Here is a 27,920-nt window from a genome sequence, read left to right as displayed (position 1 = left end):
TGGTCTATTGTGACCTTAAAAATATAAAGGTTTATTAATTGAGAAGTAATTGACAGAATAATAAGATAATATAAACACTTGTTAGTTGCAGCCCTAATCTCTTTTTTGGTGTATTAGGTTTCATAACGACCTTAATAATACACATGAACAAAAAGTGTGAATAAATTGTACAATGTAAACATGTTTTGGTGCCACACTTTAAATTCAAGTAGTACAATCCCAAACATACAGGACTGGGCGGCCTTTTCTTACAGTTTCATGATTTAGTTAAAAGTTGAAACAGATACCACTGCTGTAACAAGGTACACATGATAAAATTAAAATATTCTCCACAGCAAATCATCACTTTTAAATAGAAATCAGGGAAATCTCACAGAGGATCAAAAAGCCTCACATACTTATAACATATCGATAACATTGAAAGCTATTCAGAAGCTACATTCCCCTTACAGAAGCATACATAAGTGCATAAATTCGGATTTGACTAACAGTGGTGTTACAACATATAAAGAGATTGATGGATCAAATAAAGGATGTTTAGAATGTCTGACATGCACCAACGTCGGCACATGTTTTGTGCTATAAGACAACAGAGATAACACTGCATGTAAACTACGTAAAATGTTATAAATTGATGGCAATGATAATTACTGTCAGATTAAGTCAGATTATCACAGCATTATTGCACTAAAAATGCTGTGGTTTGGCCGGATTTAATACTACAAGCTGTGTAAAAAGTCACAGTTTGTCTTGATTTTTTGATTTTACACCCTTTAACAATTCTTCAAACTGGAAGCACTTCAAGTTGATACTGTGAATCTCTGGAGGCTTTTCCATAAACCTTGACTTTAACAATCTGTGTTATTGTCTTCAAATTCAAAACCACACTATCTTGCTGGAGGTCTAACACTGGTATTTCTCCTCATGTTGCTCTGAGAATATATTTATTGGGGAACAGAAAACACTTAAAGAGACTGCAGCATGGAATCCATCAGCGTCATGTAATGATGTAATAATGTAATTTGAAGTAATGAAGGTCTTGGCAAAATGTCAGAGTTGGATCAAAAGACACAGAAGTGAATGTGAGGTCAAGGCCCAGATCTACTATCATGTAAAAAACTCTTAAGATGCAAGGAAGCTCCTTGATGTGCAAAGATATTTACTAGGATGGAAAATAAAAAAAGAAAACTGTCAGAAATAAATCATTTTAAATTCCACAAAGCCAGCAAAAGCAGAAGTTTCTGGAAGCAGAGCTGAGCTCAGCAGATGTTGACTACCTATATATCTTTTCCTGCGGGAGCAGTTAGCTTTATGTGTGGTGTGCACACCGTAAAGTTGTGTTAGATGGCTTTACCAAGCTGCAGCTTGGAAATTGTAAATCCTTATAAACAGCGCCTCATCTAACGAGCCATCCCAAACTCACAAATGCTGTTTATCCTACAGCTGATCAGTCAGATAAATATATTCAGATCGATTCAGCATTGTGTCAGTGAGAATGAATCTAAGTATCTAAAGACTCTAACTAGTTTCTCCTGCTGTAGTGTCAATAAAGCAGCTCTTATTGGTCAGCATGGCTGCGTTGATGATGTTGCTTGCACTAAGCATTAGTAATTCTAATGCCGTTTATGGACACTAGTGGAGCAACGTTCTAGTAAGCGTGTCCATGTTGTGGTGCTGTTGTGTATGGAGGATGTCCTGCAAGCGGTGTCCACTGTTCCAAAGGGGCCAGTGTGCCCCTGAGATGAGATGTTGCATTACGCCAGAACATTCAGGGAGGGAGAGACTGCACGCATGTAAAAACAAATGCAAACAAAGCGGTTGCAACATTTTTAAAAGGTCAATCGAAATATTTCACGAGGCAGGAAGTGCATTTAGTTATATTAGGGCAGAAACCTTGATTAATACTTACTACTACTACGTTTAAAAGAGTAAACTAGAAGTAAACAGTAGTAGTGGTATAAATGAACTCCATCTTCACGAACCTAAACATTAACATGGATGCTTAATACATCAGTAATAATAACCTGATAAAATAATGCATGATACATGGACATAACACTGATACGACCCATTCTGCCGTCAAATAAATATTTTTAATTTAGGCTGATGTTGTTGCTTGCATGTCTCTTCTTTTACTTAAGTAACACTTTGACTGTGTGACTTTTTTGGGGTTATCTTTGGAGAAACGCGAGAACACTGTGTGTTTACTACATAACAAATCAGTCCAACGGAGTCTTAGATCCAAGTTCTCCACCACGATCACACCTAAAATTGCGACTGAGCTCTGTTCCTGCCGGGTGACCACTTATTGGCCCGTTCAAGGTGCATTTCAGCTGCACTTCCTGACTATTTGGTGGTTGCTTACATGGCTGAGCATGTGTGCAAAAATGTTAAACATGCTGGTATTAATTTAAGTAGCATGCACACTCGACACATTCTATAATTTGCACTCAAGCAAGCCCTGAAACACCAACAAATGCGTACGCAATAAGGCAATAAACATTAAAAGCCGCTCCACACATTTTTTCAAGCACAAATGCACCGTGTGCCGTTTGTGCATTGAAGAAATTCTAATTCAGCAGTAGCTGCTTGATCTGACCTTCAGTAGATCCGAGCCTAAACCCAAAGAGATGAAAGGTGTCAGTTAGAGTGTTTGCACGTGTCAAAGTTGAAGAAGAGGCAGAATGAGCTGAACAAAGAGGAGGACTCCTATAGAGGACTGCAGTGCACAACCTCGTCCACACTCTGATGCGTTTTCCTGCAATGAGAGTTCACAATTAAATACAATTTTTCTAAAGTACTACTGATTATACAGAGAAATTAACTATTTACAGTGCAAGTCAGCTAGGCAGAGGATAATTTACAACTACAAGTACATAAAGATGTGTGAGTAAGAGCCATATTTCTCTTTCTTAAGAACCCAATTATTTGTTATGTCAGAAAAGATATCCTCTGAAATATACTGTAAATGTTATTTTTCTGTGCTAAAAATCTCCTGTTGATGCTCAGGATAGAGGCACAAATAAAATGCTGTATCTATATTACATCTACTTACTAAGGCACTGAAGTCGAAGCAGGATGTCGGGCCTTTACGATATCGTGCATTGCTCAGTACTTCGCACGGATTCTCCTCCTGAACTGTTTTGTTTTTAGTTAAGGGCAGTAACAGTGAACTTACCTGCCCCACAAGATTGAAGAGATTTCCAACTTTCCAACCAAATAAAAGCACCACAGAGTGTGTGAGCATGTAAAGGATACACTCCGTCCTGATCTGTGTCAATCTCTCTATCTCACATGAGCTGCAGGGGAGCGTCTCGGCGACCACAAACAGAAGGTTGGTGTTTTCAATCCGCTTAGCGTGGAAAAGCCTGTTGGAAACAGTCATAGAAATTTAGCCAACTTGATCCCTTAAAGCACAGTACAGGAATGAGAGCAGCAACACATTCTGCTGACTCAAGAAGAAACCCACCGTGAACAGTTTCCACAGTCCTGCAGCACATTGTAGGAGTTGGTGGTGTTTGTGAAGTAGAACTGGCTCTGGATGGTCACACAGCTGCTTTCCCTTGCTTCAAAACCTTCAACCAGGACGTCATCTAGAGTACAAAAGTTGAACACTTTATATGATGTTTATAATACTTTGAAAAGTAGTTTTCTTCTGCGAATAAAGATGTTCTAAACAGGAGAGAACTGGTTTGAATTCAGATTGCACGTATCCGCTCCGTCTGAATATTGTTGTTGTCTGCTGACCTGTTGCAACAACACACTTCATTGTTAAATAAATCTCCCCTTAATGGGCTCAGCTCACAATATTTCAATTATAACAAAAGAATTGAGGCAATAAAATGAGGACAAAATGCAAATGAGATGCTGAGATGTTTCATCCCGTTTGTATCATTGTTAGCAAGAAACCATGAAGTAATTGCACAGATATTTATGGGTACACAAGACTGTGAAGAAGAAGCACAAATCCACCTCGGTAGAGCCAGCTGTTGTAGACAAGTCCATAGAGCAGCTGCTGGGTCACAGACCTGAAAAAGGTGTTGAAATTGCACTTTAAATTAAATCCAACCTGTAAACATTAATAAACATCAGTACTGGGTCAAGTGTAAACACAAATAAGGGTAAACAAAGTCTCACCATGCCACTGTAGAGGTCCACCAGGCCAAGCTGAGGACGTCAGCAATGGAGGGCTACAGGAACATGGTGACAGTGGTAACAAATAAGAGCTTTCCAACCATCTCACAGCACTGTACAATGTTTCTGAATGTAAAATCGGAAGGTGGTCTCTTACCACGTAGATGCCCCTCGGCGCTGCGCCAGTATGGCTGCTGCTGACGGGCTCGCATGCCGACTGGAAGTGGTAAGACTGACGGCGATTGAAGATTGAGTTGTTGTAGAGAGCGTGCATCAAGTAGGGGTCAACGTCACCAAAGAAAAGGCCGATCTGTGATGGATGAAAGAAAATGAAACGACGGTGAGAGAGACGCGAGTAGAGCACATAAGGTAGACAGCGCCACATAGTGGCTGAACAAAAATGATGTCTGTTTCCCACTTTCTACTTTCTATTCTTGTTTCCTATTAAGTTAAATACCTGCAACAATTTTCAACATAAGCAAAAATGTGCATGAGATCCTTCAGTATTAAAGATTAAGCACCGCACAATAAACATACCTTTTTCCAATGATCTCTTTGATTAGACATAACCAGGAATCCGCCATCATCAATGAGATAACAGAGGAGGTCCTACAAACAACAGGGTACAGTTTATATCAAGTGTTTAAAAGGGTTTAACACTGAGCAGCAACAGCAGACAACCTCAATACACTTCTAAGAGAAGACAGTGAAAACCAGAAAATTAATAAATGTATTATATGTCTTTCATTCATGCTTCATTCATTTTTTTTTAATAATATAATAATAATAAATAGATGAAACTGCTAAAACCAAATAAAACGGTCCTATAAGTGACAAACCAATTAAATAATCCCAAGAGTATACATTAAAGAACACATTTAACCTCTAAATAATGCCATTGTTGTCGGAAAAACCGAGGCTTGCTACAATCTGTGAATCGCTCTTACGTCAGTGTTCACTTCACAGTCCATCTCACAGCTTCGGGAGGGTCCACACTGTTTGAACAAAATGTTTCAAGAGACAATATGATCCCTTTATGTGCATTAAATGTAGTCTAATTAAGTGAAAAACGTGTACAACAGAGACTCATAATTATTGAGTAAGATCATTTTGAACTAATTAAGTAATCAGTTGGTAAATGGTGTCCCAACGCGGTACCTTGTGTGCTCCCTGTCGACTGTCGGACACGTTGCTGGCCAGAATCTTAAACTTGTCCACCCACGCCTCCAAGTCCAGCTTCACCCCGACCACTGAGGGGGCAACAGCCACAGTAAAATAACTTCCCCGTGAGTCGCACGTGGCACAGGACACTGAATGAAGTCTCAAAAACACGGTGGTGTGTCTTCTCACCTGAAGGTTTGAGCAGTTTGCCTCCCAAATTAACCTCCACGGCCGAACTAACCAAAATTCCAACGGTGCCATTTTCTGCGACTGCAGGGTCGTCCAACGCTGTTCACAAACGAAACCACTTTTTAAAAGAACTGGTGTGCGGTCATAGTTTGTTGTCGTACACCAAGGAATGCTCAGTTTTGAAATTGTTCAAAAAACATCCCGCAGTTGACACCTGAGATAGTTTGCGGATTAAAACTGAGAGATTATTTTGTCACAGAGGCTGATGCCAAATCGATCCGTTTAGAACGAGCACTAAACATTTAGAGATCACTCGCATTTGATGAACTCAAGACTTGAACGTTAAGCCTGCGGAGATGAGCGAGCGATGAGAGACGAATCAACCCTTTCACATGTTTGGTACACGGCTATTTCTAAAACATCTGGATTGTAGGATTGCACGCTTACCGGATCTGGATGGAGCTCTGAACATGTAGCCTTTGTTGTCGAGGCTGCGTCTGTAATAATTTGTATTAAAGGGTTCGGGATCCTCATCCCATGACTCAGCAGCTCTGTACAAACACAACACAAAAGAATTGGGTAAAAAACTGTTGATAGAGAAAACATATTGCCGATTACTGTGATACTGTTTCTCTGCTACATTAAGTGCACTTATCGTACTCACATGTTGGGGAAAACACGTGTTATTCCTGCATCAGTGGACGCAAATACAGCCAGGAAGCCGTACCTGTAACAATTAGTTTTTATTCAGCCATCTCTGTCCATTACAATTAAGAGACCATCGGAGCAGACTTCTGTCAACTTGATTGCAAAGAAAAGGATTTGTTTTTAAGGTGGTGGATGCTGCATTGGCATGTTGTGGAAAGCAATACCAAAAAGTTGACTTACGAGTTCAGGTCCTTGTTCTTCCAAACACGAGAGGCAAGCTGCCCAATAATCCTAGAATCCAAAATCAGGTTGTGGATGAGGCCTTGGTCACCTGAAACAAACAAAAAACATGTGCAAATATATGATACATGTTCAATTATTATCATTATTATTATATTATCTCCTCTGGGGATCTGCAACAGTGACCAATTTAGCAAACTCTGTTAACACCCTCACATTCATCAGACTCCGACATGTGCAGCATGAGCAAGAGGAAGTTCTCCAAGAACTGGGTGTTGTTGTCAGAAAGATGCAGACTTTTGCAGTATTCCCTGAAGAAACACAGGACAGAAATACTGAAAACTTTCCTTCCACAAAGAGATTGAGGAATATAAAGCGAGACGGGAGTCACCTTGGAGCCAGAAACAGGTGTCCCGAGGACTCAAAGGAGCTGGGCAGCAGCGACTGTATATCTGTAAAAGAGGCTTTTTTTTCATTTTCTTCTTTGTGTCACGTCTTATGAAAGACAATTCCGAAAGCGCTGCCACTTTGTACTCACACTGCAGCTGAATCATCATGTCGCTCAGGTCTGCCTGGATGAAGTATTCACTGTACGGAGGTAGAACCAGGCCGAGACTGCGGTTGGAGGCGCCCCGACAGGGAGACACAGAGAGACATGCAGGCAGAGCAAAATTGTCTCATTAGGCAACAGCTGGTTGATTATTAGTTGTAATTCATAACATTGTAACTGCTCACCTGTAATCTGTGCCATTGATAGAGGTCCAGGTGTAAGTCCTGTGCACCTCGTCAATGTATTGCTAAAGTACAGGAGACATTTGAAGACGCTTAAGTTAAAGTAAACAGGTCACAGTTCATCAGTTCACTTCATGTTATTATTTTTCTTGCTTTGTTTGGATGATTGTTTGGACCATTTTAAGTCCTAATTGAAACTAAAATCGAACACAGGATTTGAACACGTTATCACTCATTTAATATAGGGACTAAAACCAACATCTAAAGTTGACATTAGGTTTTCACACTTGTTATAGTTTTCTTACTCCAAAGATTCTCTTTAGAAGATAACCGGTGCACTACAATCATATTTATTTATTTGCAACGTATTTGGTCATAAAATCTGATCGGAGAAGAAAATCGGAGCCTTAAACAAGTCATTTGGAAATAAATACATAGTAAAAGTTGAAATTAATGACTTTCAAAAGACTAAATGTCTTTTCATTGAATTACAGACACACTTTATCTTAGAGCATATTTCGATAAAAAATACCACAGCCGGTTTAAGCATTTACATTTTTTTTAAAGTATTTGTTTCCCCATGTCTGCAATCTGAAAGTATGGTACACATAATGACCAGCTTTTTAAACGTACTGTAGGTCATGTTGTTGAAACGTATTCATCAAACCCCAGATTATTTGTAATCATTGTGTTGAGTGAACTCTGCTATTCAGGTAATTTACTTGCCTCATCAACCGACTTGACCAGAGTTTGGATTTGCAGTTCTCCTGGTCTTCCATCAATCATTTGTCGCCGGATCTAGAAAATAGAAATGCAAAGTGTTCATTTTTCAGTCACAAACATGAGGAAGATGATGTTGTTCTCCACCTCTGCAAGAACTTTGAACAACAACAAGGAACAGAAAATGCCCGAAACCAGAAACTTCTCAGCTCCACTTGCCACTAAAAGCTCACCTCCTCTTTGTTGCTGTCCTCCACCTCGGCATCCAGGAAGTCCAACGTCACAGGCTCAGGGAGGTTCACTAGCTGCGAGGAATCAAGTGAGAAAAACACATTAACAAGCAAAGTGAACGCAGAACAGGTTTACCAATATTATAATTATCAAACTATGAACAACTGTACATTAAAGTAAATCTGGTTTAATATGCACCACCTTTGGCTGAAGGTTCGGGTGAAGCAGAAGATATCCATTTGGATCAATGGCAAATATGTATCCATTGGCTCCAAGCTGTGATATTAAAAGCAAGGAGTAGCAGTGATGTGTCAGTCGATACAAATGACGAAAAATGTTAATAATAATATTGGTGCTAATGACATATACATACATTGTACCGAGGTGTTAGACGCTTTATCTCATCAAGATGCACGTCGACCCCCATGACACCTAAAATCAGCTGATTCTGGTCAGATAAAACACATATAGCTCCTTAAAAGAATAATATGACATTTGGGAAAAAGGTCTTTTCTCTGATTTGCTGAAAGTTAGATGAGACTATTGATAACGCTCTCATGTCTGTCCGGTAAATATGTAGCTGTAACCAGTAGGCACTTCATTCATAAGTCACCACGCCAGGCACATGCGCTACCTAAAGAAATACATAGCATATAAAATCATAAACTTTAGAGCTGGTTGGTGAATTGCGTTATCTTTGGATTGAGCCAAGCTGGTTGTTTCTCCTTGTTTCCAGTATTTATACAAAGTCGTAATAGCTTAATAATAGCGTTGAGTCATAAGAGTGTCATCAATCTACTCACCTACCTTTTGGCAGCAAAATCAAATAACTTATTTATAGGTGGTCATTTAGTATTCCCGGATATATAAACAGTGGTATATTCTGCCTTTGGAATAATTACATAGAAAGTAGCCATAATCTGTAATATTAAAAAAAAACATTCTTTCATATTAATATAAGTTTTGTTACCTTTGCGTCAGCTAAATGACATGTAATGTACCTGTGAGTTTCCATCCATGGTGAGATTAAATACAGGCAAAGTCCCAGTAACTACCATTCCCAGACCCTGCAGAGTCCCAAAACATGTCAATTATTCAGTCTGCATGTACTTTATGCCACATTCAATCCCACACAGCAAACAAGGTCACGTGATCTCACCAGAGCATCCTGATACACATTCGTCCACTGAACCTGCTTGGCAACGCTGCCTGCAAGGACCATGGGGCGCCCCAGCACATCGAGGTACTCCTGACCAAACAAAGGAGATACGTGAGCGGCTGCACATTCCAAACAACCCACAACAGTTGACCACAGGGAACAATGGGAGTGCAAACAAATGGAAGTAGATGTTACTAAAGAGTGAGCGAGTGCCACTGGAGGCATGGAAACACTGAACGGGGATCAGCTGTGTAAGAGGCACTAGACGAACCCACCTGGGTGTTAATCCTTATAGCACAGATGGACCGGATCTCAAAATAGTAACCTGGCAAGCAACAGAGAAAAAAAAAAGACAAATAGGGAGAGGAAGAGCATGTGTGAGCAAGAGTGGTGCTTATAAATATTTCAGATTCTACTCACTGTCGCTAGACAATCAGTCGCTTAACTTTCCCAGATAGATAGAGAGACAGAGGAGCTGGAAGCTCCTGCTGAACCTGAAACCTAATGTCAGAATCTGCTTCAATAACGGTTTCCCATCGTGTTTCATTGTCAATTGGATTGTAACTATTGATTCTAATCATTAACAATGTATGTGTTGATTAGTTTTTTCACTTTCTTATTATGATGTTTGGTAGAATGTCTGGTTTTGTCCGAAAAATGATGCTTAATTCCGAAAAATGAATTAAGCATTATCAGAGTTATCAGTTTATTAACATTTGACAATTATCCTATTGTCTTGTATATGTTGTTATGAATTTATTTTCATTTTAATCTGTATAAATGTCCTCGTGCTGCAAATACCAAATTTCGCTGCTGTGAGAAAATAAAATGATCTTATCTTCTCTGATCGACTAATAGTTTAAGCTCTACAATGTAATCCAATGACCTTCAAGATATGTCTGGAATACATATTGTATCATAAAATGGTCACAGGTGACCACTTAGGTTGTTGGAACTTGGTCTCCCTCGTTTTTTTGACAAACACATCTCATGATTCTCAACCAATAGGGACTCGTACATACTTATTAACTAACAAAGAAAAATGGAAATATGAGGGAAAATACTTTAATCATATCTCAATTGCTGACAAAAATAAACAGCCAAATAGTGTTACAAATTTGTTTTACACTGGTCAAGGTGAGTGTGTAAAAACTAATTTGCAAGCACGTAGGGAGGTTGAAATATTTGGATTAAAGTAATGATTTGACACGATGGGGGTATTTCGGTTGAAAAAGGCTGGCAACCACATGATATGGGGAATAAAATAAAATCCAACAAGCACAAAAAAATTCTCGCTCACCTTTATTGGTGCATGCAATCCACTGCAAAGGTGTAACATCATAGTTGTGTTGACCAACAGAAAAAGTGAAAACTCGAACCTTCGGAGGAACAAACAGAGAGAAATAAGCCAGTTGTCAGAGGTGGTCAAGACCCCACAGGGCAGACATGCTGGATGCACGTGAAAGGTATCTGTTGTGGTTAGAAGAAACCAACCGTTTTGTTGGGCCAGTTGTATTGCATGAAGACATCCTGAGCTCTGTCCTCTCCTCCGTCAGTGAACAGCATGATTATTTTATTACAGTTGGCCCGAGGAACATTTGTCTTCTGAGGAATACATTAGAAAAGGGAAACGAATGAGAGGGAACAGCAGAGTTGGTCGATACAGTAGTGAAGTTAGTTAACGACAAAAAAAATTGCCCGGTCGATGTAAATCAATATTGACTCACATTTAACAGCTGGTTGAAGGCGAAATGAAATCCGGATTTATAATCCGTGGTGCCTTTGGCCTGCATCTGCTGCACCGCGTCCTTGAATATCTTTTTGTTTCGCACGTTAGCCTGGACGAGATGTTTGAAGCAGGGAACCACAGCCTCGGCCTTCTCGTTGAACTGAAACACAGCGGATGCATTTGGGCTTTAATATGTAAAAAAAAAAAACTGAAGTTAAGGAAACAAGTGAACAAATGTGTGACGAGTGAGGAGGAGGCAGTGAGTGTCGCCGATACTAACCCTGGCCACGTTGACATAGTCGTCATCAGACAAAGTGTCCAGCATCTCCATCACTGAGGCCTTGATGAGCTTCAAGGTGAGTCCACTGACACTGCCGCTCCTGAGGAAACCCACAGGAATCTTCCCCATCACGTGCTCCGATACCAACACATTACAGGAGTTCTCTCCAGATGTTCAATCACAGACATGATGACGCCTGCCGCGGTGATTAATCAGCATTGATAAACGCTTTCAGCGGGTTTTTGTTTGTATTTCCTTGTCCCATGTTTTTGCGGCTCAGAGGAACACAGTCGCGTTGTTTGCTGAGGAACTGTTTGTTTGTCCCAAACACAGTTTTCAACAGGGTTGCATTACGTTTTTTTTGCTGCTAAAGTTACAGAGAACAAATAAGCTTTATAGCAGCACTTTCCTTCACTACGGACGAAAAAGAATTCCAATCCTTTGTGTATCACTACAGATAGAAAACAATTGTTCTCTATTTGTACCTGAATACACCGCTCCCTGACACTAACCATGAGTTTAAACCCACTGTCGACTGTCTGATCTGCCATAGAAACAAGAAGCTGAACTTGGTCGCAGTGGTTTGATCATTTAAAAAGATTTATTGGATTAATCAGACTTTTGTGTCCGTCTGTTAAAGGCTCTGTCCTACAGTAACACAATACACCTACGAGCTCGTTTTGAGCTCACAAATGAAGCTGTTATATTGCATTGATTTAAAGAACAACACCCCGTTCTTGATCTGAATGGTCGGTAACTTGACCTTTGGGGTGTTACACATGATCCACAATATGAATTGCACTCTCAGCTGCTTTTCGCGCAGTCTGTCTGACAGGTGCACTTTTTTCCCACTACAATTCAACTTTAGTCTGGTTTGTATCTCTAATTTGTTCATTCATAGAGCCATAGACATGTAGAAGCTGCTCACCTGCGTGAAATAAATTTAGGATGGTCTTTTTCCCTTTTGACTGAGACATAAGAGCAAGCATGCAACGGATTTCAACAGCAGTTAATTACATAACGCCACGAAGAAACCCAAGAAAAGAACATGAATGGACACTTGTTACTTACACATCAACAAGAATGACCATGTCTTTCGGAGATGAGGCTCCCTGGATGTACCTGTGATGAATAAAAAGAGAGGACGCGATATGTCACCCCTTGTAAATCCGCTGCACCTCTGGCATGAAAATAAACTGTAAGCGGCAGACTGTACCAGGGTCTCCTCCTGACGTCATACAAGTCAATTTTATCGGGGGCTTTCCAAGGTGTCGCTGAAAAAAGGAAAACAAAAAACACGTCCTGTTGATTCTGCTGTGCATGTAAATTTGAGTTAAACCTTGTTTGGGCGCATTTCAAAAGGTCCCTTGGCCCCTCAGAGTCGACATCAGGTTTCACAGGGGACGGTTGTCAGGCGCTACCTGGGTAGTAGCGAGTGACACCCGTGGCACTGCCGAACGCCTGCCACAGCAGTGACGGATCCTCCTGGCTGTTCTCCATGAAGACTTTCTCAAGCGCCTGCGTCCAGTTCAACTCGTTCAGAATGACTGGAGCTGCGTGCAAAAGAGTCGACTTCTTGTAATGATGAGTAAAGTAAATCAAATAAAATCTCCAGCATGAGATATATTTATTGATTTTCTAAATAATATAATCCGAAGTCCACTTGCCTCCTTTATAAATATCTGTGGGAATCTGAACAGCTGTGTAGGAATAGTTGACATTATTTTTGAAGTTTGGATCATAAACAAACTCCAGCTTGATGTGTGAAGGGTTTTCCACCTCTCCTTCTCCATCCATGGGGTACTAGAGTCCAAGAAAGCACACATGACACATTAACATCATATTCTCATCACCAACATTGCAACGTCTTACTTTCTAAATTACATTTTGCTTGATTTTCACAACCATAAGACATTATAATAATCTTTTTTCCTCTCAAATGGTCTCGGTAAATGCAAACAAAGCAGAGCGGTCTTACTCACATAGTCCAGCTCTGCCTTGGAGTCATAATAAGCCATGTCCAGCTCCTGGGAGAAAACAGACAACTAGACATTAAATACTAAGTGGGTAACAAGGAGACATGTTAATCACCATAGCAACACTCAAAGACAAGTTACAATCATGCATCGTTGCTCATTGTCTCAAAGGAAACAGTTCAAACAATAGTTTGATTGACGGTTCATACGTGTATATAGAACAATTTATGGCACTTAACAAGATTACTTTCAAATCCTTTTTGTTTAAAAATGGTTAGTTTAGAATTACATGAAACTGAGACGAGTCTAAAAACCTTCCATTTGGGAAGCTGTAACCACCAAATGTTTGCTCTTTTTTTCTGCTCCGTGATCTCACGTTATGAATCAGTAGACAGGCTGTAAAGCTTGGATAGAGCATCGCCATCTGTTAGTCTTAGTTTCTGAAGAGACGGAACATACTTCAGAATAAGCCTGACATGAGGGGGCGGCTACGCTCTTATTGTTTGCATTTTCTAATCACCCAATCGAATCTTGAAAGAGCGCTGTATCCAATTTCACATCGTATGACGTGTCTCTCTGACCGTTATCCCGAGTGTAATACGGATCTCCTGCAGTCAGAGGACAACAGCTGTGGAAACATCCAGACGTTAACGGTGTTTTCTATCAGTCGGTCCGGAGATGGAGAGTTGGAGAATTGACTCATCTTCTATGTTAACGCCTCCTGAGAACCCTGCTTCTTAAGTTATCAGCTGTATCTTTTAAAATGCAGAAGGGGTCCGGCCTGAGGGAAGTAGGTGAGAGGCAACGTGAGGGGATGCGTTTAACCCTCACCTTGTGTGGCTGGATAAGTGGAATGCCAATGTGTGGAGGACGGAACGGCACTCGGTCATCTGTTTAACCCAGCTGAGCGCTGAGGGGTCGGCTCAGCTGACTTGTAAAAATGTTCTGTAAGGTCGTCTCTTTTTTTTTCCACAGCGCTCAAAGACATCAGAACCATCTGGGTTGATTTTACATCAGTGGTTAAGAGTGACTGAGCAATGTTTCCACTATATTAGGAAATGGGGATTGAAAGAAAATTCTAAAACCAAAACAGAAAAATGAATTTGGGGAGTTTGTGTTAAATATAAGAGGTGTCAATACAACATTACCTTCATATCAAAGGATCTCAGACTACAGCACATGTCCTATAGCTGTGATCAACCTTAACAGGTGTCTTATTTTAACTTCAAATATCATGTTTGAGATTTTACCTTAATTCCATCCTGCCAGAGATGCTCTCGCTGGAGTCGCTCTGCTTCACTGGCCAACCTCTGCACGTTGGAAACAGAGAAACAGTAGAGGAGAATCAGCACAACGTTTCTGATTTCTCTCGTCAGGGGGGAGAAAACTGTGCAACATGGAGCTGAGACAGAACTGGGTTTACTAGTGTTTGAGAATAATAAAATTGCACATTGAAACACATCCAGAAAACATCAGTAATGCTTTTAAACAGTATGCATACTACCTGGAATTGAAGAACTATGATAGACCGTCAATAATGAATTATTCATTAATACCTAGCAAGTAATGTTGAAAAATTGTGGCTACATGAAAGTGCTTCATGTTTGTCAGGAATAATATACTTACATCGAGCGCTTTGCGCTTCTTCGCCAGGAGTTTCTCTATATCAGAGGCAACCTTCTCCACAATCTTCCGAGGCTGATTCCTCACCAGATTAAACTGTCGTCTTTCTTCATTGTATAGCTGTACATTTTTTATGGAAAAAGTGAAAAACTTAAGAGCAATAACAACTGAACTCTTTGAATTAAGACTTTTTCTGCTGAATAAATCTCACACTATTAACCATCAACTTTTCACATATCATTTAAGCAGATTGAACATACATTTGTACTACTATTAGTGCAGGTGATTGTTATGGTCAGTATCCGCATCCGGTTATTTGAAAAAAAAAAGATTTACAGGTTTGTAGAGAGACAAAATGGTTGAAGCTCAAGATCTTCAAACATGCTGAAAATAATAATAATAATAATAATAATAATGATTCCCAAACTCATGAATTTGAAAGAGAATCCGTCCTATATTTGAATACTGGGGACACAAGGGAGCAGTCGCTTGTTCGGTTTGTGCGTTCGCTCCAAATCTAAAAATGGATCCTTTCATGTGATCTACTCACACAAAGTCTGTTGTCTTTGAACAAAGGTTTCCAAAATGAATCACATTAAAGTAATTTCAGACTGAAATCAAAGATAATATGAAGCATTTATTCTTTTAGCCATGAAATAATATAATACAAACAATCACTTACATATAGGATGGTTTTTGAAAGAATGATTCATGAAGTTTCTCTTGAAAACAGATAATGGAGCACATTATCTTAACACATTGCCCTAAAAACAAATTAGTAAAAAATAAACTTAAAGCAACCAATGCCGTCTTGTTACAGAATAAAATAATGGTGAGCATGTCGGCTTTGTTTCTTTAGTAAAGTCAACAACAAAGTCAAGATCTATTTTGTGTTCTCAACTCTCCTCAAAGATGAAACATTTATTTGCTAACTAAACAGGCAGCGTAGAGCAAATTTAACCCACAACTCTACAGAAATATTTTTTAAAGTTTGCTGTTTTCATTGTATTCTGACTTGGGTTGGGAGCTCACAGATGAGCCCAGATTCGGCTCTTAATTCTCTTTCCCAGAGCACCTGAAGTTAAATTACACATCAGTTATCTTTTGAAATGTGGCCTTTCAACATGCTCACAAAGTATTCCTTCTGGTTGCTTAAAGCAGAGAACTTTCATCAGGAGACATCTGGGAATGACACTGAGCAAATGTGACTATTTCGTTCCAAGCTAATTTCGACTTTCTCAAGAAAGTTTGGTGTCTTTGGTGTCTTTTGGCATGAGACGCTGCCTGTTAGCTCAGAACACATCTATTCATAAACAGGAGCTCAGAGAGGAACTTTCTTTCCGCTGTAGTTTTAGTTGGCAGCTGCCCAAATTCACACCTTTCCAAAGAATATATAACACCTTTTCTTATACGCTTAGATTTGCCTGCAAAATCTTACTATAAAAATGTCCTGCAGCTTTCTATTATCACGCAAAAGACGCCATGAACAGATGTGCAGCAGACAAGGAACGGACCGTATATGTCGCTGTCTGGTGGTTTTAAGGCCATAGGACTCTCTACCTCCAGAGCAAATACATTAGAGAGAAGGTGGAGAGAAAATTCCTATATTTAGCAAACCTGCATGCTGCATAACATCCCTTGCTCTTTAAATGCACTTCACCAAATGCACTTTAAGACTTCCTTGAAATTGTGTGCTGACCAGATGCTTTACTGACAGAGCCGATGGGACAGATGGGAACATGTCGTAATGAACAGGGCGTTTCTGTGAACTGGCTACTGTTGAAATTGGTGCTTTGTGAATATATTCACAATCAAGATGTAACACTTTTATTAGTCCTCCTATTTTGACAAATAGAAACCTGATGTAGAGCCGGGCTGTATCACTAAGGCCATCAGAACCTTCCTCAAATGTAAAATTGCGGCTTTGTATTAGTTGAGAAAGTAAAAAATGAAGTGTCAGCGAGGTAACAAGCTTTTCATCGGTAGGAGAAAATTGCACTCAGCTTATCGAGCACCGAGCCGAGGCGAACAATTCATCTAACAGATCCTGAGTGTTTTCCGGAGCACGGGGGGGATTAATGAGGACTGAATGAACAAGCGAGTCTCATATCAAGGCATTACTGTGGGCTGCAGGCCGACCATCTGCTCTGCCGTGACACAAACAAGAGAGGACACGTGCCGCTGGTCTCTGCTGGGGGAAACGCCCCCGCACATCTTCACACAGCAGGGCTCTCTTGCCCCCTACAGATGATCTTTGGTCCCGTTTGTTGGCCTTTCGCCTCCTGTTCGCTTCATACTCTTTCGTAGTGTTGTACGAAAAAAGAAAAAGCTGCAAATCCTAAAATTTAAAAAGGACGGGAACCAACAGCTGTTTTTTGTGCAATTTGCAAGTTGTTCGAAAACAACTTAAATAACTAATTGATTTAAAAAAAATAGAGGCAGACTAATTTTCTGATATAATAATCTGATAATCAACCCAAAATGATTTTCTCGACAAATCTATTGGGAATCGTGTCTCATTCTCAAGGTATGCGAGTTTAGAAATCAGGTCACTGCAGAGAGTCAGATATCTGATGACCTTAATGCAAAATGTGATGTAAAATAGGTCTGAGAGTGTGATGAATGCAATTGCCATATGAACATGAAAAGTAATAAAACGCATGTTTATCTCTAGTAACAAATGACACACAATCAGCTTATGAAAGATCTAAATTAGTATTTGTGAATGTAGGTGTTGTTAACTTCATGACACATAATACTGGATACTCTAAATCTGATCACTGTGGGCGTTTGTTCAGGCAACTCTTCAAGATTGATAATTATTGCAAACAATCCACAAAGCGCCAGCAAAATGTCGCTACGGTATTGTTTTAAAATAGATCAAATGTTGAGGAATTGGATTAATAGGAAAAACTATTCGAAAGAGCTTCATGTCTGTCCAGGGGAAACAAATAGATTGTGTTATTGGCTGCTTTTATCTCTGAAGAAAACCATGACAAAAAAGTGCTTTCTGGAAGATATTAAGACTATTACTGTTTTCACCTTCAGCTATTAACCTTGTTGGATTTACAGCTATTCTGCAGGCAGATCGCTTCTCGTTGAGTTTGTGCAGAGACAAGATGAGTAAGAAGAACCGTGTACTACGAAAAGAGAGCGACACACTCACCCCTTTCAACTGCTGAGCGCCAGTGATGTGCTGAAAGACTCTGTCAATCTCCTGTTCGATACGCCGGGCCCAGTGCATTATCCTGTGGGCAAACATCACAGGCCGACAGTCACACAAGGGATAGATAGGTGTGTGTGTGTGTGTGTGTGTGTGTGTTGGACAGAAGCAAGCAGTGGTGTTACACACATATCAATTAATTGTGCACCCATTAAAACAAAATTTATCGCAAAGAATGTCATTAAACACAAACTAAAACAAATAAATGCATCTATTATTTCAAGAAAAGTAGAAATAAATGAGAAATCTGCCTCCGTACTGACACCAACGCAAGTAATGAAGCAGCTGTGATCCGGGCAATTTAAAAAAAAACGAAGCTGATCACGAATCTCACACGTAGAGGAACAGCAAACCCAGACATGTGTCCCTTTGCTATAATCTATCAAAAAACACTGTTTACTCCAATTCAGCGCTAAATTCATAAATTCATTGAATGACAGCTTTAAAAACAGGCTTTGGGTGAAATGTGAGTCTTGACGTAGCGAGAAGTAATGCTTCTTCATCAGCTTTGTTAACTTGTTGAAGGATATTTGTGGGGCAAAGAAAAATCCCCAATCAGCCACATTATTATTATATACTAAGTATGTACAACAGCTCTTTAAAACTGCTGCGACAGCCGAGATCAATCAATTCGACTGGAATGTCTTGCAGCCCCTAAAATGGAGCAACTAATGAGGCCAGAGACGCAAAGCATCCACTGTGTTGTTATAGCGCTAAGCGGAACCAAAACAGAGGCACTTCAAGGAGGAGAGGTATCCGTGTGAGTCATCTAACAACCCCACAAGAAGCAAATGAAGGTTGAAAATGTTTTGGTATTGAACCAGTGGCATGTTTCACGAAGAGCAGTGACTCTCTCTCTCTGACAACGGTTTGGAACCGCGATCATCTCCAAAAATGTAGCTTGTGCTTTTCTTAAAACACAAAGTCCAAAATATTTTAAACGGTTGACCGAGCAGAACAATGACATGTCATCGTTTGTGATTAATATGGCAACGGTATCGCAAACAGTGTGTCCTTTACGCATCAAGCAGTTACAGAGTTCTAGTTTTATTCGTTTGCAGCATTTTTATTCCTCTGCTGCTTGGTAGTGTGCAGGGATTTTTGGTTTAAAACAGCTTCCATGCTAAAAAGCATTGCGGTGTGAAGAGAGGAGCCGCAGATTCATGTGATAATTCTCTGTGGGTTTATCGCTTTGGGGGCCTCCTCCTGCATTGTCATTTCATGCATTTGTATCATAACAATATACATATATGGCTTAACATTTCTGTCTGGAGGGCTGCAGCAATGACATATATTTCGGGGTTGAGTTTTGAGTGCAGTCATTTTACCAACCTATGGTGTACAAGTAAAAGTAAAACATCTGTAAAGCTTTGGACCTTATTTCAGGCATCTAGCTAGCCAGGAAACTCATTAGGAGCAGCTTCGTTTAAAATTCCATCCTGTGCCGAGAGCTTGACATTTAACTCATTTGAACACTTGAATCTGCTGTATTGAGGCTTAAATGAGCAACGGGCGTGAATATATATGTATGTGTGAGTTTAGAGCTCAGTGGAGACAAAAACTCAAGGTCACCTCTATCGTTTTCTTGATGTCAGAGATATCTTCACATTATTTGTAAATTATCTTCACCTTCAACCAGCTGCTGTCGACTGTATTGTAGATAATAATAAATCAACATAGGAACTCAGCTTTACCCCAAATTTCATCCGATCGACTTGTCGTTATGTCTCAACAACATCACAGCGTTTCATAACACGAGCTAATATGCAAATAGGTGAATGTCGGCAGCAGTGATATCGTTGTGAACCACCGTTGAGGAGAGAATGCTGCACTGGATGAAGGAGGTTCATCGGCACTCCCCAGTTACACGTCAACTGAGTGAGCGCATGTGGGTCCAGCAGCTGAAGAGGAAGATAAAGAGGCATCCTAATGACTAATTTCAATGAAACGTGTATTTTTGGACACTTTTGCATTCAGGCCTGAACGTCCAGGGACATAAAGTGGCCTCGTTTATTGTTAGATTTGGACTTAGTGCGTCCTTCAGAAGCACGCTTTGTTTGATAATTCTTTTCAGATCATATGCTAACAGAGAGAAAGGTGACAAGCACTAATCTGGGATGTCAGGGAAATAGATATTTGCCGAGGGAGAATTTCATCTTATTATTATGAAATACGTCTCTTCAGAAAACTGGAGAGAGATTAGAAATCTTTCTGAAAATATAGTTGACTGGCCACTAGGACCTGAGGAGAAGCCTTTGATCAACACATCAAACACAAGCTGAGGTCGGATGGAAGTTTGACAAAGCAAATAATAAATCAGCGGTTTTCTGCTAATGTTATATATTACTATTAACCACTTTGCCAACCACACAAAGTGTGTTTTCAGTGTTTAGACCTTACTCATTGACCCAAACTACTACTTTAAGTGATTCAACGTCGTTGTGTGGGAAATGTGTTTGATAAATGAGCTGGTTCACTGATTACTTTTAACTCTTAACAACGGACGTAGGATGAACAATATCAAGAAACCTTCACTCAACTGATTATTTGACATTCTTTCACTCCAATGAACCTTAAACTTCACACCAAAGTCGATGGAATTCTTTTTCAGTACAGTCCAGAAATAGAGAAAAAAAGTGCACCAAGTTTGCTACGCATTGTTCTGTGTGTCTTCTTCCAAACAGAATTCCCATTGGTAAGAAGCATAATCACAAACTGCCATTTCAAAGCAGCACAAACAACAAACCTCAACAGCAAACCCAAACGAAAGCTGCGTCCTGCAGGATGAGAAGAGCCGGTGTTTTTCCATAGTCAGCCCTCTTTTTGAGGCGTATGCTATTAGCCACAGGGAAGGTATTGACTTTAAATGCAAAATATGCTTTTAAATTCCAACCTTCACTGAACCAGACTTGCTGTTCACATACTTTGCCACCGCTGTCCTCAAGAGATCCTGAGCGTCAGTAAATGAATAAACATTCACCTTTCCCTCAATACACTGGTTCAACCTTCATTTGCTGGACGGACATGTGATCCTGCAGAAGCAATAACATTCATTTGCGCTTTCCACGTGAATGGATTAAAACCAGGAAACAAATCTTAATAACCGGAACATGGCCTTGGATCCTATAAGTGCCCGGAGAGTTGAATCACAGTTACAGTTGGCTTGTTTCTACAGAACCCTCGACTCAACTGTCGACACTCTTCACAATGAGAATAATTCATTTCATAGTTCATTTCATTTTTGGATTTCATTTGCGAGAGGAACATGGTGGAAAGACGTTCAGGCCTGATGATGCATACCAGAGCTTGACTTTCTGATGGGAAAGGAAAGGAGTGGTGTAGAGAAGACGTGAGACGTTTTTTTTTCCTGCAGCAACATCAAACCCGACTCTGAAGGGCCAGTTGATGAAATGACAGAAAGCCTGATGAAGTGGCTTTGACAAGCAGCTCTACTTGAAAGGGAAAGTATTTTGAGCTTCAGGCGGGACGCAAAGACTGCTTTGAAAAAAAGAGCAGCAAGCACAACTTTTTTATCTCTCTACTTATTAACAAGTTCAAGGGTATGAATTCAATTTTTTATAAAAATACAATACAATTGTCGATTGTCTTAATGTTTCAAAGTAATTAAGGCATTCTGGAAAACCAAACCTATTCTCACACGTGTATCAGAACCACTGACTGCCCCTTGAATGATCGGTTTAAGCAGATTTACATTTTTAAAAGTGTCTTTGAATAAAAACCGCATCATAAATCCATGTGATCCTGTTTTGCACATGAATTATGCACGCCGACATATCTAAAAGACCAGAGTCAACACGCTGTTTGCATCCTATAATATTTAAAATTGCCCCTTTGTGTGACTGGAACAGGTTTGAACAGCAGAACAGCAGAGCAGCTTGGACCTCCGGTCAGTGCAGCAGAACCACGGCCCCCTGAAGTTTTTTCAGAGTGCGCTCCATTTCCTCTCCTCTCCAGCCCTCTGGGACGTCAGAAAACTGGGTATCGCAGATGAAGCGTCTGAACAGCGCAACACCTCTGGGATGAGACGGAGATGTGACCCACATTCACATGCAGCAGAGAGAGCGAGAGGTGGAGAGGGTGGAGCAGCAGAGCGATTAGGTGGTGCATGCTGGACTGAGAGGGGAGCCATTTACGACTTCACATGTGCTGTACAGATCTATCCATCCATCCATCTGCCACAAGTGTGTTTGGTCGGACACATTATGCTGCTGTCGGTAGCACAGATGAAATAGCTCAACAACTATTGGGAGCTGGACTGCCAAGAAGCAGAGTGACACTTGTGTCGTGTTCCCCAGAGGATAAATCTTACGACTGTGGTGATCCTCTTTTCATCTTGAGCGATCGTAACTGTGAACCAAATCGTAGGTTGATGACCGAAATACCTGCAAGTATAATGACATTTCCATCCGCCTCAGCTGTACTTTATGTTGAAAGGGGAGTAGCATGCTAAGTTAACACACTAAACCAGTGGTTCCCAAACGTGGGCTTGCGGTGGGCCCTCAGGGGGGGGTCGCGGCTTCATCGCAGCGGCAGCCACGGTAAAAAGAAGCTTTTGAAAAAACTAAAGTGAAACCAGCTTGAGGCCTTACAAAATGTAATAAAACTGTTGGAAAAGTAGAGTGATATGTAATTATTTAATGAATAAAATCTTCTTTGTTAGATAGTTTATATATATTTATATATTATAATATAATTTATTCAAAACAAAAAAGGAACAACACTGTTTTTTTGGGGGTGGGGGGGTGCTAAACATCTTATGTACTAAACATAAAGTCCACACTGAAACCATCAGTAGATGAATGGATTGATGGAGCGAAAGAAAACGGATGGACAGCAGACAACAGAAGTAATCAGCGTAGCTCAGTTATGAAGCTGCTCTCCCTGTAAGTCGATTACATTTGGGTTTTGATCCACTGATGTCTGCATCACAGTGCTTTTCTAAGCTGTTATCTACTTTTTTCCTTTTTCTTACCAACGATTAATCCAGTTCTTCTGAAAATTGTCCTTTCAGGCATCCATATAGAAAACAAACGCCAATCCAACAGATTTGAATTAACATTATCTTGATGCAGCATTATCTAGAACATGAATGGAGTGTTTCTTACGATGTCTGTTACTCATTCTTGCTAGAGAGCAACCCAGCAGATTAATTAAAAAAAAAAACAGGAATTGAAAGATGAATCGCTAATGAAAAGTAAGCATCTTATGGAGCCCTAGAACCGTAATGTTTCCCTAAACGTAACAATGTTTTTTTTGTTGCATTAACCGAAAAAAAAAAGGTTGAAAGCAGGACGAAAACTCCAACCTACAGTCTCAATCTCCTGCTCTTTCAATTATATACACGTCACACATCGTGTAAAGGAAAAAACATTGCCAGTAAATCGAATCCAGGCAGCAATAACATTTCCTCCATAACGTATTTGGGAAGCAATTAAGTCAAGTCATGAAAACGCGGCAGGAGAGAGGGTTGCTATATCCATCCATCCATATTAACATAATATATTTGTATATATCTCTACAAACTGTAGTCAAGACAGAGGAGGCGGGAGTGAAAGGGGCGAAGTAAGAAAGGGCGAAGGGGAATAAATCTTTGCCGCTGCAGTATTAATTCTTAAATAGGAAGAGATGCTATTCTTCGGCGTAGTGATTCTGCTTCATTTAGCTCACATGAAGAGACCCGGTGCAGAGTACCGTTTCATAGCACTCAGCAGAAAAATCAGCGGAGAGGATGAGGAGGATGAGGAGAAGGAGGAGGTCGAGAATCGCGACGGCTATACTTGAAATAACCCAATTCGCCATTAACCACATTTATAGACCCCATTCCTAATTGGCAAATACAGTCTTCAAACGTGACTCGCTACAAATCCCTCGACGAGTGGCCCCCGAGATGAGCGGACCATCTGTCCGGTTCCTCCCTCCAGAGCAGCCTGATTGCAGCGCCCGGAGGTGGGCCATGATAACTGCAGTCAGCTGTACGGGTTAAAGGTCAACAGTTAAGAACTAAGCTCAGGATTGATTGAAATAGAGAGACGATTTAGTTGCAATTCACTGTAAAATCCCCCAGTTTCTTCTTCAACATAGTAGGCCTTCTCCCAGTAAGACTACACTGGTACTTCTCCTGTGGAAGCTTTCACTGCAATGTTTATTTTCCCAGGAGGTTGCTAGAGGAGGCGAGTGAATTACAAAACAACACAACTTGAAAGCCTGCATGGAAAAATCTATACTGGCACACAAGAACACTTAAATAAAAAATGTAAAAACCTTTTCTGCACAGATTTAATGATTTAATGTCGCCTGGTTGGAGTGCACCAATAGGCCGGTATCATCTATTACTTCACCTTCATAACTTTAAAGTGAAGAGTGTCAAACGGTACATTCCTCCCCACCCGGGCCACTCGGGTTTTAACATAAACTAATCAAAAGGAAATAAACGGTATAATGAGTCATTTTGCATTATTAAGACGGGCATCTGGCGTGGATGCGTTCGATGTTCAGATAATCTAAACATTGAGGTGATAAGTCTCAATGCAAAGAGAAGCTAAACGTTCACACACTACACGTCATATTTGACACAAGCAAGAAGAAGCATTCGGCAGGTTTTTGAAGACCCTGAAACGCGATGGTTGAGATGCACAGAGGCGCACCTTTACCTGCGCAGCGTGTGCGCGAACGCAACCCGCACGCCGCCCAATTACATAACGGCACAACGAGCAGCAGCCAAGAGTCTTCCGTTGACACAAAGCAGAGTGGACAAGCCCAAAGTTGCCCCCCCCCCCCCGGGATGTTTTGTTCCATCGGGGCAACCGTCACTTACGTGTACTGCTGCGGGAACGTGAGTCCCGCCGCTCCGGGCCACGACGCGCTGAGAATCAGGACCATCTGGAGCAGGCAGACGATGCTGCAACACCTTTTTCCCATCGCCATTTTCCATTAACAATTGTCCTCTCCGGTTGTTTTTCTTTGCCTTCTTCTGCGCGTGAATCGAGCGCTCCGGACCGTCTCCCGAAGGAGGGGGGTGGGGGGGGTGAGGAGGGGAGGGGGGAGCGGGGAGCGGGGGGCGTCCGGCTAGCTAGCGTCCAACGTCCGGCTCAGTTTCCCGACGAGTTCACGTCGGCTTTCCGTTTTCAAGTGGACGCGGAGGAGGAGGCGCGCCGCGGGGGCATCGTGGACGGGTGTGTGTTTGTGTGTGTGTGTGTGTGTGTGTGTGTGTGTAGGGGGGCAGAGGCCGGGGGAGATGCTCACATGCAGCTGCCGAGACACCGCAGAGTCTCTCCTCCTGCTCCCACATACGACGCTACACCACCGACACAACCAGCGCTGATCCACGGGCCGGCGCGTCCACGACAGCTCGCGCGCTCGCTCGCTCTCTCTCTCTCTCTCTCTCTCTCTCTCTCTCTCTCTCTCTCTCTCTCTCTCTCTCTCTCATCAGCAGCGCGGGGAGCCAGGCGCGTTCACGCTCGCCAGGCAACAGCGGAGCAGGAGAGGAATCTAGTTTAGGCTTTATTTATCTCTGCAGAGCCACGCGGGCTTTATCGTTGGCAGACATTTGTTTTGGGGTTTTTTTTGTGCAAGATCGGGCCGCTGCTCTTCCGTCAGCCAGGAGGATGCAACAGCTGAGTCTCTGAATGCTCTGAATGGGGGGGGGGGGGGGGGGGGGATTATAGGGATCACTCGTGAACTATGAGCCACTGATTTCGGTCATTAAATTAATATAGTGACTTTTTTCAGGTCAAGAATTGAGCTTAAAATGACATAACAACCGTTACATATTTCCAAGGTATTGTTAAATATGAAACCAGTGGGATCAAAATAAACGTCTAATCGGGCCCCTCTTATAGGTTTTTGGAAGGGCCTTTCTAGCTAGAGCCTGATTCCTTGACAACAAGGAATTTAAAATTCACGTCACAGAGCTAAAGTAAGATTCATTGAGATTCATAAGTGTGTCCTGCTGATCGGTCTTTCATTTTGAGTGGGATCCACAAACTACAAACTACTTTTCCTATGTATGTTTTCACAGCTGTAAAATAATACTGATGCAATTGGAATACCATTAATGAAACAATTTAAATCAGTTGGCAGAACCACTCTGCTTTTTGAAAATATCACACATCTTTTGATGTTTTTAATATTTTGTATGTGCTGCTGTTTGCAAAGAGGTGTTCGTGGAAAACTGTTGCTGAAAGGAAACTTTGAGGAGTTAGAGATAATTTGTTGATCTCCACTGAAAGCAATATATTCAGGTTTAATTGAAATAGCAGCAGTGCTGTAGAATGGCAGAGAGGCAAAACTAAATTCAGACGTAGCTGATTGTTACAAAATGAGAAAATTATTGAATTACTCACCAGGCTGAATTAACAAACAGTCGAAGCAAACAACTGCATTTTGGCATCAATAGGTTCATTCTTACAACAATATAATATAATTCTTACAAAGCCAGTATGAATAAAACTTCAGAACTAACCCAGTGCACTAATTTTTGATGTTGCATTCTCCCACATGGCATGTCAAAATGTTGGCAAATAGGCCAATGGGAGCTGCTAGTCCGCTATGGCCATTGTACTAAATGAGAACCAGGCGACAGGTATAGCAGATGTCAAAGAGGGGAACAGCAGCAAATGTTTCTTCTGGGGATCCCAAACAGGATAAATATTGTGTACTCCTCTGAGGAGAGCACGTAAATCACTGAATTATGGAGCCCGGGATGAGAAAATGTGTAAAGTGAATACTTAAGTGCATTTACAGTGCATTGCTTTTCAGTCCATCGGAGGAGTGTGCAGATTGTTAGTCCTGCATCCTGCCTCCATATAAGATGGGATGTGCCCAACGTTTTGCATTATAAAATCATTACATGTGTGCTAAACTATCTAAGATTTAAGAATTAATGCCAATAACAAATAGCAACGTCAATAGTCAAGTCGGTTTTATTATAATTAAAGACCTAAAATTACTTATTTGCCTTAAACTGTAAAGAAAAACTAACACTAACTAACATATTTGATAAAACATTATACGAAAAAGATGGAATTGATAAACAAGAGTATACTTCTCTCAATATTTAATAGCTCTGTGGCTGTGACAGCCTGGAACAAAGGCCCTGTGGAGGGTATTAGTCAAGGCTGTGTTATACAAGTCTGTTATTATTTTGCCTACATTTTATATTATATTGTAATATGTATTTTAATAAACAACTCATACCACCAATTGACGTCTCTGAATGTGATGATGTCTTGTCACACGTCTTTGAGAGCTGTTTGTTTTTATACTAGTGTTGATGCTGCGGGTGCTAGTGGAAGGTTAAATCTCTGCATGTGCTGCTGAACCTTGTCCGAGACTTGAATGTTATCAATCTGAACCAGACCTCTTACCGTAGGAGCCATAAGACAGAGCAGCTTTTGAAGGATACAGTGAAAAAGCTTCCCCGGAGTGGTGAGATTTGGAACTTTTCTTCAATAAACCGCTAAACAGCCCCTCTGTTTTTCTGCAGGCAGACATTTAAATGATGATGATCAGGATGCCTGTACCTACCCCTGCCCCCTCTGGGAGGAAGGATGTGGGTTCGGCTTTTGGCCGTCTCCCTGACGGCCCCATGTGCTAATACTGCTGTCATGTCCTGGGGAGAGAGAAGGCTAATTACTGAGTGCACCGTCTTCCTGCCAGTCCCCCTCGGAGAACCATGCGCGGCTAATTGGGCGACAACTCAAAAGGGAGCTGAACTGCAGATGAAACCGACCTTTGCGAAAAATACATTTTTAATTTGTTATTTCCCTTAATGTATTATACAACATCCTTGTTTACTAGGAATCTAAATGTTGTCTACATAATCGAAGGCAGGTTCGCTTGAATAAATGCAAATA

The 27,920-nt window shown here is 40.9% G+C and overlaps 1 protein-coding gene across 1 annotated transcript; it reads right to left on the bottom strand.

The window, feature by feature from the left end:
* On the bottom strand, positions 1 to 25,385 carry LOC120835803 (voltage-dependent calcium channel subunit alpha-2/delta-2). The gene is made up of 38 exons (XM_078091974.1): positions 24,881 to 25,385; positions 17,989 to 18,070; positions 14,826 to 14,942; positions 14,450 to 14,509; positions 13,206 to 13,250; positions 12,891 to 13,026; positions 12,645 to 12,776; positions 12,440 to 12,497; positions 12,295 to 12,345; positions 11,224 to 11,323; positions 10,942 to 11,103; positions 10,709 to 10,819; positions 10,515 to 10,593; positions 9,490 to 9,539; positions 9,215 to 9,304; positions 9,057 to 9,122; positions 8,429 to 8,503; positions 8,257 to 8,331; positions 8,058 to 8,129; positions 7,831 to 7,902; positions 7,108 to 7,169; positions 6,911 to 6,987; positions 6,764 to 6,824; positions 6,589 to 6,683; positions 6,373 to 6,463; positions 6,149 to 6,211; positions 5,932 to 6,035; positions 5,485 to 5,583; positions 5,293 to 5,384; positions 5,082 to 5,129; positions 4,672 to 4,743; positions 4,292 to 4,444; positions 4,138 to 4,190; positions 3,973 to 4,028; positions 3,470 to 3,593; positions 3,259 to 3,368; positions 3,056 to 3,138; positions 1 to 2,758 (listed from the first exon to the last, which is right to left on the bottom strand). The coding sequence occupies exons 1-38, from the start codon at positions 24,988 to 24,990 to the stop codon at positions 2,663 to 2,665; spliced, it is 3,282 nt and encodes a 1,093-aa protein (XP_077948100.1). The 5' UTR covers positions 24,991 to 25,385; the 3' UTR covers positions 1 to 2,662.
* Positions 25,386 to 27,920: the final 2,535 nt, after the last annotated feature.

This window comes from Gasterosteus aculeatus, chromosome 17 (assembly GCF_964276395.1).
Source record: "Gasterosteus aculeatus chromosome 17, fGasAcu3.hap1.1, whole genome shotgun sequence".
Taxonomy (NCBI): domain Eukaryota; kingdom Metazoa; phylum Chordata; class Actinopteri; order Perciformes; family Gasterosteidae; genus Gasterosteus; species Gasterosteus aculeatus.
Note: the sequence above shows the minus strand (reverse complement) of the source record. Positions and strands in the feature narration are given on the sequence as shown.

Coding starts and splice junctions, on each gene's coding strand:
- LOC120835803 (XM_078091974.1), bottom strand. CDS start 24,990: ATGGCGATGGGAAAAAGGTGTTGCAGCATCGTCTGCCTGCTCCAGATG. Junction 9,305..9,489: donor CTATAAGGATTAACACCCAG/GTGGGTTCGTCT, acceptor TTGTTTGGTCAG/GAGTACCTCGATGTGCTGGG. Junction 7,903..8,057: donor AGGACAGCAACAAAGAGGAG/GTGAGCTTTTAG, acceptor TCTATTTTCTAG/ATCCGGCGACAAATGATTGA.